The following is a 15,298-nucleotide window of genomic DNA, read 5'->3' as shown; positions in this document are numbered from 1 at the left end:
ATAGCATGAAAATCACAATTAACAATCATTGATCCAAGAAGGATAAGAAAGAAGCCAATCAGGTAATCTGTCATTCGTTTTCAAGCAGAAATTGAAATTTCATTTAGAATTTCTACATGTAAAATCGTTAAACAGCATTAATATAGTTATTTTCTATAAAGAAAATATAACTTTCTTTATTTTCTATTAACTTTTCAAGAACATGTAGTAGATGTTAACAAAATATTTTAATTAAATTATTGTTTATTCAATTTTTTACCCAAAAAATATTTTTTTAAATCACATTTGTTCTAAACAATAAAAATATAATCAAAGTTAATTTTTTCCTGGTGTGTTTTTGCAGTATTTTCCGAAACAACAAATCCCATGTTGCTCAGGTTGACCTAGGCCCTTTTCCTCTCATGCATGCAGCATGGAAACTCTTTTTAATGAGAAAATTCCCTCAGAACATCAATAAAACCATGACATTTTATAAACTACAAATATGAAACGGAATCAAAGCCAAATTGAGGAAGAAATTTAACAAAAGACTATGTCAATATAGCAAGTGAAATCACTAATAAATTAAGTTACTTCAACAACAAAAAAAATCCTTATCAAAATGATTTGGATTTATTGCTGGTGCAGTTACCTTTAGTAAGATCTGAGCAAATGGTTGCTGTCTTTGTGTAAATGATGTTAAAGAATCCAGCTGAAATAAAGAATCTGATGAGTCAAAAACTCAGCTGCGACTCAGTCTGACAGCGTTGTAGTCTCACCGTTGCCTGCTCCCGTCTCTGATCCTTCTGCTGGCTGCAGGCCTTTTCAGAGCCCTCCGGAATTCCTCCTCCCTTCTTCTGGCTCTGTAGCAGCTTCTGAATCAGGTCCACCACCTCCAGGTCCTCCAGCATTTTCTTCCTCTGGACCAGAGCATGCACGCGCTCCCGCTCCTCCCTGACATCCTCCTCTGCCTGTTCCTCCGCCTCCTCCCCGTGCTCCTCCTGTGGGATTTCTGCAGCCTCTGGATCCACTGACTGGCTGCTCTGGAAGGAAGAACACACATAATAATTCAATTTGTGTTTATTGCATCCCGTGTTAAAGTTGTAAAACATCTACTGATTTACCCTGATGTCACATTTTCCTGACAGAACATGTGTATTTGATCATAAATGCGATTTATCCGATTACATTTGGAATATTGTTGAGTGTTTTTTAAATTGAGAGCGTTTGCAGATACTCAGAGGGGTCAGTCAGAAGAGGAGTCATTTATCCTGAGGATGAAGGTGTGTGACTCCCTCCTGTGGCATTTTGTGATCACTGCACCTGTGCCTCAGCCTGAGGAGGAGGAGGAGGAGGAGGAGAAGGCCTAAGTATCTGCGCCGGTGCTCGCCGCGGTTTGGCTCTCTCCCCCGCTGTCTCCCCCTGAAGATCCTTCCGGGGTCCCCCCTTCTGGTAGCGCTCCTTCTGCTCCTGCTTGACTTGGAGGTCCTGGAGCTGCTGCCTAAAGACACAAAGATATCACACTGTTTTAGCTTCATTTATTAAACACGAGTGAGGATGTTATTAACTGACAAGGCAAATGTTACAAAAGCTGCACCACACTTTAACATACAAACATTTTCTAAACACCTGTGAAGGATTCCTTTAAATACACATCACTTTGTGATTTCTACACTTAGCTCATGTCAATTTTATACAAATATCACATTTTAAAAACACATTTAAATGCTTAAAATGCAGTAAACTAAGACAAAAAAAATCACTGTTGTGAAAATAATCAAATAAAACCAGTGGAATAGTGGAATAAAAACATAAAAATAAAACTACTTTTAGACGGGAAAAAATTAAAGCCAATCAAATGCAGCTTTGAGTGGAGGTTTAAACTTGAGTTGTAGAAGCTCTGCTGTGGAAAGGAGGACCGTTGCATAAATTAGATGCAGTCACTGCAGTCACTCCTGGATTAGAGAACAAATATTTGTGAGATTAAAGATCATAAATCCTTCACACCAAATAAACTCAGCCTCTTCACCATAATTATTAAGAACAGATACAATGATCAGGAAGAAGTCCTTGTGATTTTACTTCTTTTTGTTTTAAATAAATAAAACACTGCTTTAAAAAAATCTGTGTTCCCATGTTTATAGTGTAATGTTTGATTAAAATTGCTTCTAAAAGTGCTCATTAAATCGGCTCATGGAGATCAAGTGTGAAGGAAGACCTTCATAGCTACAGGTTTAGAGTTTAATTATTGGAGGAGTGCAGGCCCATTCAGATAAGTGCCATCATTTGATGAAAATTAATTCTAAAATTGCATTTTAATTGTTTCAAATTATACAATTATATTAGAGTCCCATTAACAGGTATTCCAGCAGAGATTCAAACCATTCAATCTGCTCAGCAGTCATTCTAATAACACTAAGCTTTCACATGTTTTACTATGTTATCTGCACAAATACAGAGGCGCAGGTGACTGTGGTTTTGCTTGGTTTAAAGCTCCCTTCTGAACATTTAATAAAATAAATAACAATTTGCTTTTCCATTTAAGGTTATCTCAGTTTGAGAAAAATAATGCTTCAGTTGTGACATCTTAAAAACTTTAATGCTTTTGGTCACTGTTAAATAACTATTTACATTAACTAATCTTTAATAACACAAATAATTTATACTTTGCTGTGGGGATCACTTTGCAAGGGATTGATATCTAATTTCTTCACAACAAGAAACAAAAGGTTGTTGTCTTATTCACCCCACCAATTTTCAGAAATATGCATAATCTGATGAATTGGACATTATTGTAACCAGTAGAGCTTTCATATTCTACAAATTGACCCTAAAAATGCTGACTATAGCAAAAATTTCAGCAAATGAAGTGTTTCCATGGAGAACAAAATTTCACACAGATTTTCATTTTCTTTTTTGGCTAACACGTATGAAAAAAACAGAAACTGCTTTAACATCTGTAGTTAGATTCATTGTTAATGATGTGTCTAGAGGTAAAGCATTAATAAACTTCATATCATCAACATGAGGGCGTGACCATGAATCGCTCTTGAACAGACTTTCCGGGTGTTTTTCGACTCTCCGCTTCATTTTAGCGCATAATTAATCATTTTAGAAAGTTGAGAGTTTGCCAACATTATCAAGACGGCATCAACCAGTGAGGTGAAAAAATCATCTTCAAATAGAAACAGAACAAACAGGTGAATCACGTGATCACATCATATCTTTATGTATAGTTAAATATTTCTGTGAATGTCAAGCTTGTCTATACATCTGCCCACTTCAAAAAGGAACATTATATTAAATGTGAAACTTTTCATATTTAGTAAACCTTTTTTCAAAGTCTGATCAGTTTTCTCTTAAAGGTGAAACTTGGTGAATCTCTGACAGCTTTAGTGCAGACACGTTGACAGGTACCTTGCACACTCTTCTCTTGCTTTAGATGCTGTAGTCTCCTGGAAGAGCGAGCGGCTGTGCTTGAAGTATTTGTCGTACTTTTCACCTTCTTTTCTAGGATAGATCTTTTTGAATCCTCCAAGGTTTTTGGCCTCATACTCCTCCATCTGCTCCACTGTGACTGCATGGCTTTGACGCAGCTCCTGCGCCCTGAACAAACACAAACACTGGGACTGACTTCTGAACTGCACAAAGTTGCTACACAGTATCAGCAACCCAGAATGAAAAGCCCAACATTTTCAAATCCTTACCGGGCTTCTTTAGAACAAGTTTGCTGTAGTCTGTCCTTTGCCCTCCGTCGCTCCTCCTTGGTGATCTTGTGACGGTCACAGGCAGCCAGGTTGATCAGAACAAGCGTGTCATAAAGTAACGCATCTTTCACCTCACGGTCCAGCTGTGAGTCAGTGGTAAAACTGGGGGAATGGTTTACCTGGGCACAAAACAAACGCAAACATAAATTCAAATGACAATTTATTTACACAGCACTATTTTTTGATACAGAAAACCTAAAAGGTAGTTAAAAAATGTAGAAGCAAAAATAGCAATCATGATAGAAAAAACAACAACACACATACACATCCCACAAAAAAAAACAGTCCGTAAAATCAAAATAAAGAATGAGGAAAAGTAAAAACTACTCCAAAGTGAAGTTAAAGAGGATGATTTTTGAGTTTGTTCTTAAAAAACCTCCACAGTGGATGAAGCCCTCACATCCTCAGGCAGGCTTTACCACAGGCAAGGCCCATTCAGATGGAATGTGACCTCGCTCTGGGATTTTGGTTTGACCTTTGGGACCACCAGCAGACCTGCACCTGAGGACCTGAGGGCTCTGGGAGGGTCACAAGTAAATCTGATAAAAGTGAAGGTCCAATTCCATTAAGACATTTGTCTTACTAATAAAAGAAGCTTGAAATGGTACCTAAAGCTGCTGGGAGCCACTGCAAAGATGTAGAAATTGTTATGAGCTCATTCTTTCAGGTCCTGGTTAAAAGGCATGCCACTAAGTTTTGAGCAAGCTGCAGCCAATTGATAGTATTTTTCTTAATAAGGAAACACATTAACCTCTTAAGACCTGAGCTCATATTTGAGCTCACCCTCTCCACAGGGTCCCAGTTATGCAGGGATAACTGCTGTGGTAATGTAACCCAAATTTAACCCAAAATGTGATGTCCATGCCAGTTCTTAACAGGTTAATGAAGCAAAACAGAACAAACACATCCACCAATTTTAGCTCCTGGTTCTGAATATTTGTTGATAATATGCAGCCTCTGAGAACATAACTGCCTCAGCCGCTCACCTCCAGGACCCAGGGTTTGAGCCGGTGATCCAGCAGCACATCAAAGCCCAGAATCTCGAAGCAGGCGCTGCCGGCAGTGTGGTTGGGAAAGCAGGTGTGGTAATTATGCTTCAGGATGGGATGAGCAGAGATCAGGGTCTTTATGATGATGTCTTCAATGTCTTCCCACATCTTTTCTGTGTTGCAGTTTAGGGACTCCAGGTGTCTATTAAGGGTGGACAGTTTTCTGACAAAGAGAGGCCAAAACATCACAATAAATGTTGGCAGGCCTCTTTTTAAGAACAACAAACCTGACCCTGCATGGACTCACCGTTTGCTTCCTGTATCTTCATCGCGGACAAAGTTCTCACTGTTCTTGTTGATGGAGTAGTTAGTGAGATGCATGCACACATGCTCCTATTTGGACAAAAAAGCCTTTATTTGTCTGTGCCCCGCTTACAGAACAAGACTGTCGCCATTTTTATTTACTAAATTGTGAAAATGAAACCAAACAGATTCTGTGATTACACCCTTACACTGGTATGAAAATCAAACAGATCCAGCAGTGTAAAATAATAATTCTACAGCATGAAGGTCAGAGGGTTCAAGTGGAAGAGGCTGCTTTTTACGTCTTTATCTCCTAATAGGTGGAGTTTACGACACTTAAAAAAGAAAATGTTAGGATTCTCAAATACTTTTTGTCTAGTGTCAAGTTGTGCAAATATTCAGAGGTCAGTTTTAGAGAGAAAAAACAGAAATGTTTTTAAAATATATTACAATACAAATTTTTAATGTGTTGAGAAGTGTAAAACATGATTTTTATCTGGAACTTTTCCTGATTTGTCAGATTAAGTTTAAGGGTTTACATTTTGATCTGTATTTTTAGAATACTTTAGCAAACAGATACATTTGGCAATAATTTTGACATTGCACAGTGCAATGGATATTGCTGTTAAAAATATGTTTTTTTGTTTGAGAAAAAGAAAAACGATTAACATCCCACCAAAAATGAGCTGTTTTAGCTGCAGATAAACTTGCATTCTAAATTTCTTCTATTTCTGTGTCAAAAGAACAAAACACGCCACCTATTCAAGAGAGAAGTTGTAGTTTTGTAGAGATTTTTAGTCGGTTCTCACCACATTGGTGCGTGTGGGCTCGTTGTACTTGGAGGTGCAGAAGCGAGCCAGTCCCTCTCTGAACATGAATATGCTAAACGGGTCACATGAGGTCACCAGCACGTAGATCCTCAGGTCAAACTTGTATCCATCAATAATGAGAGGCTGCAAAGAAAATAGAGGAGGTGTTTGTTCATTAAACTGCTTGCAGGTTTTAAATGCGACGTTTAACTGAGCTTCACCTTGGAGATGTACACTTGGCAGATCATGTGTTCTTCGTGTTGTATGTCTTTACTGGACTTTGTGATGAAGATGCCTTTGCCTTGGCAGCCTGTGTCTGGCTTGCAGATGTATGTCTTACTTTTTTTGGCTCGGGTGTAAACTTGGAAGTCACTGTAACTGTGAAGCAAAATTGGGCAACAAATGAGAAATAAAATAAAATTGATATAAGAAAAAGGACGAAATTCAAATAAAGTTGAAACTGACTCTGCAGGAAGGCACCAGGTTTTTGGGAAGATGTTGTAGTCTTTAGGAAACAGCTTCAGCATGCGGTTCAGGTTTCTTGCCAGCGAGTCTTTGCGGCAAATCTCATTCATTCCTGGAAAGTGGTTGATTTTCTGCAAAGAAAAGGAAATCTATAACCTCCTCTAGTTCATCTATAAAGTTGGCTGCTTGTACAGCAGCTGCTCTGAAATGCCCAGCAGAAAATGAAAAACTCGAGCTGAAAAAAACATCAAGAGCCGTGAATATTATGCCCTGAAAACATGACTCGTAATCACCGGCTGACCAGCTCATTCTCTGCTGCGCAAAGACAATTACACAGTTAATTTCGGGGCTTCACTTCAGCTTCAGGGGCCTTTTCTGGTGACGGCTGTAGAACATGTTGGCATGCTCAAACTGATTCAAACACCTGGTAACACTTCATGTCCTTGACACGGTCCAGAGACACGGAGCAGTCGGTCCAGAGCAGCGTCCAGTCTTCATCTTCTTTTGCTTCTCTGAGGCCAAGTCTTCGAGCAGCTCGACGCACTGAGACAAAGCAGACATCACAGGTCATGTGGATGACTCTCAAGAGCAGCTGATTCTGCTTTTCTAATTTTACAAAAAATGTGGAGTATTTTCATTGTTTCCTTTCTTTGGATAACAGAAGTTAAAAAATGTCAGTAATTTAAGATGTTTTCAAATTATCTTTACTGCTAATTCAATAACTTAAGGTGAAAGGTGTTTAATGTGGTATATCTGAACAACTAGGAAGCAGTTGAAAAGTAATGTTGATGAGTTGGGTTTTTTTGCTTGTTTTTTTAAGAAAACCATTGATTTATTAATAGTTAGTAATAAAAAAATGGAAGTAAACATAAACAAATTAGGAAGTTTATGCAACTTTTTAGTCAAGTAGCTTTTACCCAGTCATCCAGCTTACAAACTAAAACCCTGGTTCATGGGATGACCTTTGACTGGCTTGAACCACCTCTGCTCCAAATGCAGATGAGAATAACAAAAAAGACTAACAAGACCTTAACACCACAAAAACAACAGTTTTATTTAGCTAAAATCCCTGGAAAACTGAGAACTGCTTTCATAATTCAGTTTGTTTTTATTTTTTATATTTGCATTTATTTTAAGTACCTATAATCTGTTTTAGGGGACGAAAAATAAAATTAGCTACCTGCTGTTATTCATGTTCACACATTTATCTTTATGAACAAATGTCTCCTTATATGAGTTATAGGTGTCTCATTTTAAGAAACTTCCGAATTCCATCCCTTTTTTCAAACCCACGTAATCCGGGTAAAGGTGAGAGACACCCTGGATGGTTCTCCAGTTCATCACAAGAAAATTCTAACTGTAGTGATACCATCTGTTAGTGATATCTGTTTTATTTTTGGAGCAGGTCAAACACAGCTCAGTGGCCGCTCATCTAAGGAGGTTGATGACCTCTTAAAACGCTCTTGGGAACCGGTTATGGGTTCAAATTTGTATCACAGATCTTAAACAACATTATATGTGTTTTCAGTTTCTTAATTTCTTAACTCAAATTTGATAAGTGAGCAAAAAATAAATCCCAGGTTGCATAAAAAAAGTTTTAAAAAACTATTCTGGTTTCAGTTAAAAATGTTTTTCCATCAATTCCAGAGGCTTTCTCAATTCTGAAGGAGAATGGTACATAGGAGGAAAGAAGTATTTGATCCCTTGCTTGATTGTTCACTTAAAAAGAAATTGACAGTCTGACATTCATTGAACAGGGAGAAAGAAAATGACAGAGAAAATCAAAAAATTTACTTTTAAAAGTTTACATACATTTAATGTGAAATTAATTAAGGGAAACAATTTTATCCCCTAGTAACTATTAGGCTATCTAGTTCACAAAAAGTTCTTTTACCAGCTCAATTTAGAATAGAGAAAGTGTCTTGGATAAGAGATTAAACTTCTTCAACCTAAAAAAATAAATAAATTGGACTTTTTGAAAACTATTTTCTGCTGTGGAACCTTCCTGAATGAATAAAAAAATCTTTACAGATAAATCCCAGGTTTGTACGTCTTAGTGCTAAGCATTATTTTGCAAACTTTTGTGTAAAAGTGTGTCCCTTTTTTCATTTTTGCCTTGTGGCTGTATTCCACACTCTAAGCAGCCTGTGTTTAGAGTGGATGTTTCAAACGACGCCATGGAGACTGAACCGATTTAAAGACCACTGACGGTTTTAGATCCGGTAAAATGAAAATGGAGATGCGTTGCTGAAACACTGTTTTTCTGATTCCAATAAAATTGTTGAGGATTTTCATTGATATGATATAACTTACCGCTTTAGAGGTTAATGACTGCAAAGTGGTGGTAGGAGAGAGTGTAGCCAGACAGCACCGCATGGTGGAGTGTAAGATGACTCTGGAGGTCAGGAAGAAAAAGAGAGGGAAAACAGAAAAGAAGACCAAGTGGTGGAAGCTACAGAATGAAGAAACTTGTGAGGAATTTAGGCAGAAGTTGAGGCAGGTCCTGGGTGGTCAGGATGAGCTTCCAGAGGACTGGGAAACTACAGCAGAGATTATCAGGGAAACAGGTAGGAAGGTGCTAGGTGTGTCATCTGGAAAGAGGAAAGACGGTAAAGAGACTTGGTGGTGGAATGAGGAAGTACAGGAATGCGTCCAGAGGAAGAGGTTGGCTAAAAGGAAGTGGGATGTAGAAAGGACTGAGGAAGGTAGACAGGAGTACAAGGAAGCACAGCGTAGAGTGAAGAGAGAGGTGGCAAAGGCCAAACAGAAAGCTTACGATGAACTGTATGACAGGTTAGACACAAAGGAAGGAGAAAAGGACTTGTACAGGCTAGCCAGACAGAGAGACAGAGATGGGAAGGACGTGCAACAGATAAGGGTGATTAAGGACAGAGATGGAAAGTTGCTAACAACCCAAGAGAGTGTACAGAAAAGATGGAAGGAGTATTTTGAGGAGCTGATGAACGAGGAAAATGACAGGGAAAGAAGGGAGGAAGATGTGGTTGTTGTGGAGCAGGAAGTAGCAGAGATTGGAAAGGATGAGGTTAGGAAGGCTCTGAAAAGGATGAAGAGCGGAAAGGCCGTTGGTCCTGATGACGTACCTGTGGAGGTATGGAAGTGCTTAGGAGAGACAGCAGTGGAATTTCTAACAAGGTTGTTCAATAGGATTTTAGAGAGTGAGAAGATGCCTGAGGAATGGAGGAGAAGCGTTCTGGTCCCGATCTTTAAGAACAAGGGTGACACGCAGAACTGCAGCAACTATAGAGGAATAAAGTTGATGAGTCACACAATGAAGCTGTGGGAAAGAGTAGTGGAAGCCAGGCTTAGGAAGAAGGTGGAGATTTGTGAGCAGCAGTATGGTTTCATGCCCCGTAAGAGCACCACTGATGCCATTTTTGCTTTGAGAATGTTGATGGAAAAGTACAGAGAAGGTCAGAAGGAGCTGCATTGTGTGTTCGTAGATTTAGAGAAGGCGTATGACAGGGTGCCGAGGGAGGAGCTGTGGTACTGTATGAGGTCGTCTGGAGTGGCAGAGAAGTATGTCAGAGTAGTTCAGGACATGTATGAGAGAAGTATGACGGTGGTGAGATGTGCTGTAGGTCAGACAGAGGAGTTCAAGGTGGAGGTGGGACTACACCAAGGATCAGCTTTGAGTCCTTTTTTGTTTGCTATGCTGATGGACAGGCTGACAGACGAGGTAAGACAGGAATCTCCCTGGACAATGATGTTTGCGGATGACATTGTAATTTGCAGTGAGAGTAGAGAGCAGGTGGAGGAACAGCTAGAGAGGTGGAGGTTTGCTCTGGAAAGAAGAGGCATGAAGGTCAGTCGTAGTAAGACAGAATACATGTGTCTGAACGAGAGGGATCAAGGTAGAAGCGTTAGGTTACAGGGGGCTGAGGTGAAGAAGGTGCAGGAGTTTAAGTACTTGGGGTCAACAGTTCAGTGTGATGGGGATTGTGGAAAAGAGGTGAAGAGGCGAGTGCAGGCAGGTTGGAGCGGTTGGAGGAAAGTGTCAGGAGTGTTGTGTGACAGAAGAGTGTCAGCAAGACTCTAAGGAAAGGTGTACAAGACAGTGGTGAGACCAGCTCTGCTCTATGGGTTAGAGACGGTAGCAGTGAGACAGAGACAAGAGGCTGAGATGGAGGTAGCGGAGATGAAGATGTTGAGGTTCTCCTTAGGAGTGACCAGGTTAGACAGGATAAGGAACGAGTACATCAGAGGGACGGCTCATGTTGCCTGTGTTAGCGACAAAGTCAGAGAAGCCAGACTGAGATGGTTTGGACATGTTCAGAGGAGGGATAGTGGATATATTGGTAGAAGAATGTTGGAGATGGAGCTGCCTGGCAGGAGGGCAAGAGGACGGCCAAAGAGGAGATATATGGATGTCTTAACAGAGGACATGAAGTTGGCTAATGTTAGGGTAGAAGATGTCCATGATAGAGTGAGGTGGAAAAGGATGATTCGCTGTGGCGACCCCTGATGGGAAAAGCCGAAAGAGAAAGAAGAAGATATAACTTACCGCTTTCATATTTACAGTTGGTGAGGTTGATCCACAATCATCTGAAAAAACAAAAAACAGAAGGACAGAATCTGCTTTGCTGCAAGCTCCTATAAAAGCCTCATTTCAAGAACTCATAACTGTCTGCTGAAACAACTCTGGAAAAGAACAAAAAGCCCTTTCTGTGCAACATACCTTCTCTTGCCTTTTCTCTTCTTCTTGGTACTGGGCAGAAAAGGAATGGAGGTGCAGGTCTCAGTTTGCCTGTCATCTTGTTCGTCCTCTCCTTGCTGTTCTATTCCACAACCCACATTGTTGGAGTCGGGACTGTCCACCGAAAGGCCCATCCTCTGTGAGCACAGACACAACCAAAGACCTTCATATCATTTTAAGCACTCATTTCTGTTTTTCAGAGAGGATTTGCATGCTTCTTGTTTAATGTGACATGGTGAGAAGCCCGACACTGAAACTCAATCAAACAGAACAAAGTACATGCTGTAAAAAGTGTGCATGGAATCAAGTTTCCATTTCCATTCCTCTCATCAGGTGAGTGCTGCACCTGTCAGCACGCAGTCACACAGACATGAATACGAGGTGGCGTGGCAGGACGGACACCCAGAGGGGCCAACACTTTCACGGCAGTGACTGGAAATAATATAGAAAATGAACAGAGCAGCTGGAATCAGACTAGACTGTAAAATACTTACTGTATTAGTATAACAGCTCCTATTGGTAATCATATTAAGAATAGCATGTAATGAGTCAGTCTTTTAATCACATACCATCAAAGCAAACCCTTCAACATGCAATTCAGATTTGTACTTCCAATTTTAGCTTTAAGCAACCAAGAACATTGTAAAAGAAAAAAAAAAGTAGGGAGAAATCAAAATTTTGCACTAATGTTGAAACTTCTGAGTTTTGAAAACTGAGAATTGGAATAGCCAAAAAAAGTGAAAAATTCAAACGTTTGAGTCGGACATTAAAATTCACTTTTCATTGAAGAGATAGGGATCGATCTTCATTCCTCCCTGTTTTTACTTATTTGCATTTTTATGTTGGTCCTGGATCTTAAGGCCAGGCAGTGTTGTGCTTGAGTCCATCACTGGGTTCAGTTTTGCACAACCAACGGTTTTCTTTTAGTATAGACTAGTGTGTGTATATATATATATATATATATATATATATACTTGTAGTACACTTAAATGGATTACTTTTAAGGTGAGATATGAAAATAACTTTAAAGAAATTAAATTACAGAACAAAGGGATTGACTCAGCGCCCCCCTTCCTCTGTGAATCTGTACTGTCCTGGGAGCTAACCGTCTCTGCAGCGTCTCAGCTGTTCACCTCTGCGTCCTGCCTGCTATCTTACAGGGTGAACGTGAGGTCAGGTTGATTCCTGGTAATTATTGTGATGGAACACCGAGGGTGCTGGTGCTTAAGAGCAGGGACATCCCAGGTCCACGGTGGGAGGTTAAGGTGCTGGGTGACGGTATTCTGATCCAGCAATCTAGATAATCCTGGCCCCTTAAATGCGAGCTTTACACTGGACCGAGACGCCACACTGACCTCAGCGCTGATCCAGTTACACACCTACAATTTCTCCAAGACTCTCTATTGTGCAGCAACAACTAGAACATACTCTACACAAATTACGCTTTTGTACTAGCTGTCCTCAACACACAATAGTTGGTCTCTAGCATAAATTATTTCAAATGTCAAGTGTTGCAACATAGTAATAAGCATTCAGGTGAAACTTTGACATGACACGCCAGTTTATTTGTGCAGAGGACACACAGCTGTAAAAATATTGCAACTCTGCATTAATTTACTTAAATCAAAACAATAAACACACAAAACGGGTTCAATTGTTTTAACAGTTTAGAATATAATGAGGATATTTGAATAGAATGAGTTTAAAAATGTAGTTTAAAACAGCTTAAATTAGCCAATCCTGCATCTTTTTGGTGCAACACAAAAACTCTATGAATTGTAGGCATTTTTGAGGCTGCAGATTTCTATGAATTTAGTGCTGATAAACATGGTTGGAATAGATAAACCCTAAGAAAACAGTAAAGCAACATTCAGATGATAATATGTGAAATGAGTTGTCTTTAAATTACCTGAAAGAATGATCAATTCATTAAAATAAACACAGCTCCTCTGACAACATCAGATTTCATCCTGTTATGAAAATATTATATACTCACGTGTTCAAGCTACATTTGAGTGGATCAAAGGATGGCGTCTTTCCCCAGAGGCTTTTTTCCCCAAGAGCTTTTTAAGAGGTCAACCTCTTCAGCTGACCGGCCACTGAGCCATGTTTGACCTGCTTCAAAAATAAATTTGATCAGATAGGTATCACTAAAAAAATGGCTCGGTCCACACGGACTCACCCACTTTTGGCATGGGTCTGGTAACCAGTTGGAAAAACCTGATACATCATGACATGGTGAAGAGAAAATGAGCAGGGCATCTCAGCAGGGAGCATGGAGAGACATAATCCCTGTTATTTGTTCACTGAAACAGGAGATGCACCTATCAGCGGCTCAGCTTGTTAAAGTCAAATCTGTGCTGAAAAGCACTACAGCAATGAGCGATGTGAATCAACACCCTCTACATCTATGCTTGACCAAGCTGAAACGAAGATCCTTGAGCTGAAGATTAGCCCTCCACTTAGGACATTAGAAGAAGGGCAGAAGCATAGGGAGAAATATAGTTTCAGCACAAGAGGAGAAACTGAACACTTGCTGTGGAAGATGAGCTGACATCATTCAGAGATCATGCAGAAAGGACTATGGGATGAAAGATGAGGAGGAAATTTGGGTTAGATAATATAATTATGATGATCAAAACACATAATTAATGAATCCATCAGTCTACAGTTGACAAATATCACATAGGCTACATTCCACCTTTGTGTCATAATTCTATGTAAAAAAAAGGCTCATTACACTTCTGCATTACTTGCTTAGTAGGGATGTAACAATTCATTTTTAACAACGATTTAATTTGTTTCATAAATTTTGGGTGCTAATACGATTCACAGTTGATGTTGGATCATTTTAAACAGAAAAGACTTGATCCAATTAATTGACTTATATGGATATAGTACATCTTTAGTCAAAACCTCAACTAGTGTGACTCAGAGAGAAATACCTGACACTGAACAGTGCAGGTGATGTTTTCCAGATACCTTCTATTTCTTGCAAGATAATCAAGTGTAAAATAAACATTTGTACAAAGAAAAAAGCAAACAAGAATTTATGGCAAAGCCATACTTATTTTTGTTTCATAAAGGTCCACCCACTGTTATTTTTCCACATCAAAATAATACAAACGAAACATTAGTAGAACATTCTAGCACACTGTGTGGTCACGTCTTCAGAGTGTTTCCACACATTGGACTGGAATGATGGCTTGATCATCATTCCAGTTCAGGTCGATCAATCTAGTTGGATCGTAGGAATATAAATCAATTCATTGATTAAGTCGATTTATCATTACACCCCTACCTGCCAGGTTAACTTTTGTTTTTGCTTTAGACCATTTTGCATGATTTGTTTTTGAAAAGGTCCATTTACTTAATGAGTGATAAGAAAGTAGACATCCCGTCACTCAAGCTGTTTTATGTAGCATTCTGTTAATTCATTAAAAAAATAATAAGTAACTTTTATTCAACAAATAAAAAACTTTTTTTCATAAGCCACATTTTAAACCATTTGCTAAATCTATAGATTATGAAATGCTGTTATTTATTTACATTGTTTTTTATTATAGAAAGGGCTTCCTCTGACATAGCAGTTTAAATCTATTGTAAATAAATGTGTTTTTAATCTCATCTTACATATTACTCTTAAGTAAACTATTAAGGTCACACTTTAACGAGCTGTATTGGTTGTGCTCACTTTACAAGCTTCAAATAACCTAAAACCTCCATTACTCGTCATTTTTTTCACAACAAAAATTAGACGATAAATGTAAAGTAAACAGTAAATTAGTGGCAATTAAAGAAAAAAATGAAGCTTTTTAATAGTGTTTCGGTCTAAATAATCGAGCTAAAACAAACTTTGTTGAACAACAAAGTTCACCCACAACTCAGCCCATGCTGCGCCGTTACCATGGCAACGAAACCCGACAGTGAGTCACTTTTAAGCCAACAACATTTAGCGACGGAGCTTTTGAAAGCAACAAGGACAGAAAACATGACGTTACCGGGAGGAAAGCATGTCCTCTGCCCGCTGACAGCAACCGGGTCCGTTTCCGAGCTTCTTTTGCTGCGCTGGACTTCGATGGACGCTCAGGACGAGGTGCTTGTGGCCGCTCAATGTAAACATGAATGAGCACGCACACAGTTGTGGCCAATCACAAGCCGGGATTCTGAGAGCCCCTGCCTCCTATTGGTTCCTGTCTTTACAGATAAAGCACTGGGAAATAGCAGCTGGAACTTTTAGGAAGTCATGCTACTTAGATTCTTTGTTTGTTT

At 39.3% G+C, this 15,298-nt stretch overlaps 1 protein-coding gene across 7 annotated transcripts in view; it reads right to left on the bottom strand.

Moving 5' to 3' along the window:
- The window catches only part of ttll6 (tubulin tyrosine ligase-like family, member 6), a 16,253-nt gene extending 955 nt beyond the window's left edge, over positions 1-15,298 (bottom strand). For 2 of the 7 annotated variants that reach the window (XM_078938134.1, XM_078938137.1), the window contains exons 1-14: positions 15,028-15,298; positions 13,023-13,141; positions 11,009-11,163; positions 10,835-10,875; positions 6,737-6,855; positions 6,313-6,443; positions 6,069-6,225; positions 5,848-5,991; positions 5,043-5,128; positions 4,733-4,958; positions 3,687-3,865; positions 3,397-3,585; positions 1,303-1,480; positions 759-1,022 (exon numbers count right to left, since the gene is read on the bottom strand). In XM_078938134.1, the coding sequence (XP_078794260.1) occupies positions 759-1,022; positions 1,303-1,480; positions 3,397-3,585; positions 3,687-3,865; positions 4,733-4,958; positions 5,043-5,128; positions 5,848-5,991; positions 6,069-6,225; positions 6,313-6,443; positions 6,737-6,751 (1,569 nt within the window). In that variant the 5' untranslated portion in view covers positions 6,752-6,855; positions 10,835-10,875; positions 11,009-11,163; positions 13,023-13,141; positions 15,028-15,298. Of the gene's footprint in view, positions 1-631; positions 692-758; positions 1,023-1,302; positions 1,481-3,396; positions 3,586-3,686; positions 3,866-4,732; positions 4,959-5,042; positions 5,129-5,847; positions 5,992-6,068; positions 6,226-6,312; positions 6,444-6,736; positions 6,856-10,834; positions 10,876-11,008; positions 11,164-13,022; positions 13,145-13,212; positions 13,333-15,027 lie in introns of all 7 variants that reach the window. The other 5 variants (XM_078938133.1, XM_078938132.1, XM_020712189.3 and 2 more) reach the window with 5 other exon arrangements.

The sequence above is a fragment of the Oryzias latipes genome, chromosome 19 (assembly GCF_053564925.1).
Source record: "Oryzias latipes strain Hd-rR chromosome 19, Olatipes_Hd-rR_3.1".
In the NCBI taxonomy this organism is placed as follows: domain Eukaryota; kingdom Metazoa; phylum Chordata; class Actinopteri; order Beloniformes; family Adrianichthyidae; genus Oryzias; species Oryzias latipes.
Note: the sequence above shows the minus strand (reverse complement) of the source record. Positions and strands in the feature narration are given on the sequence as shown.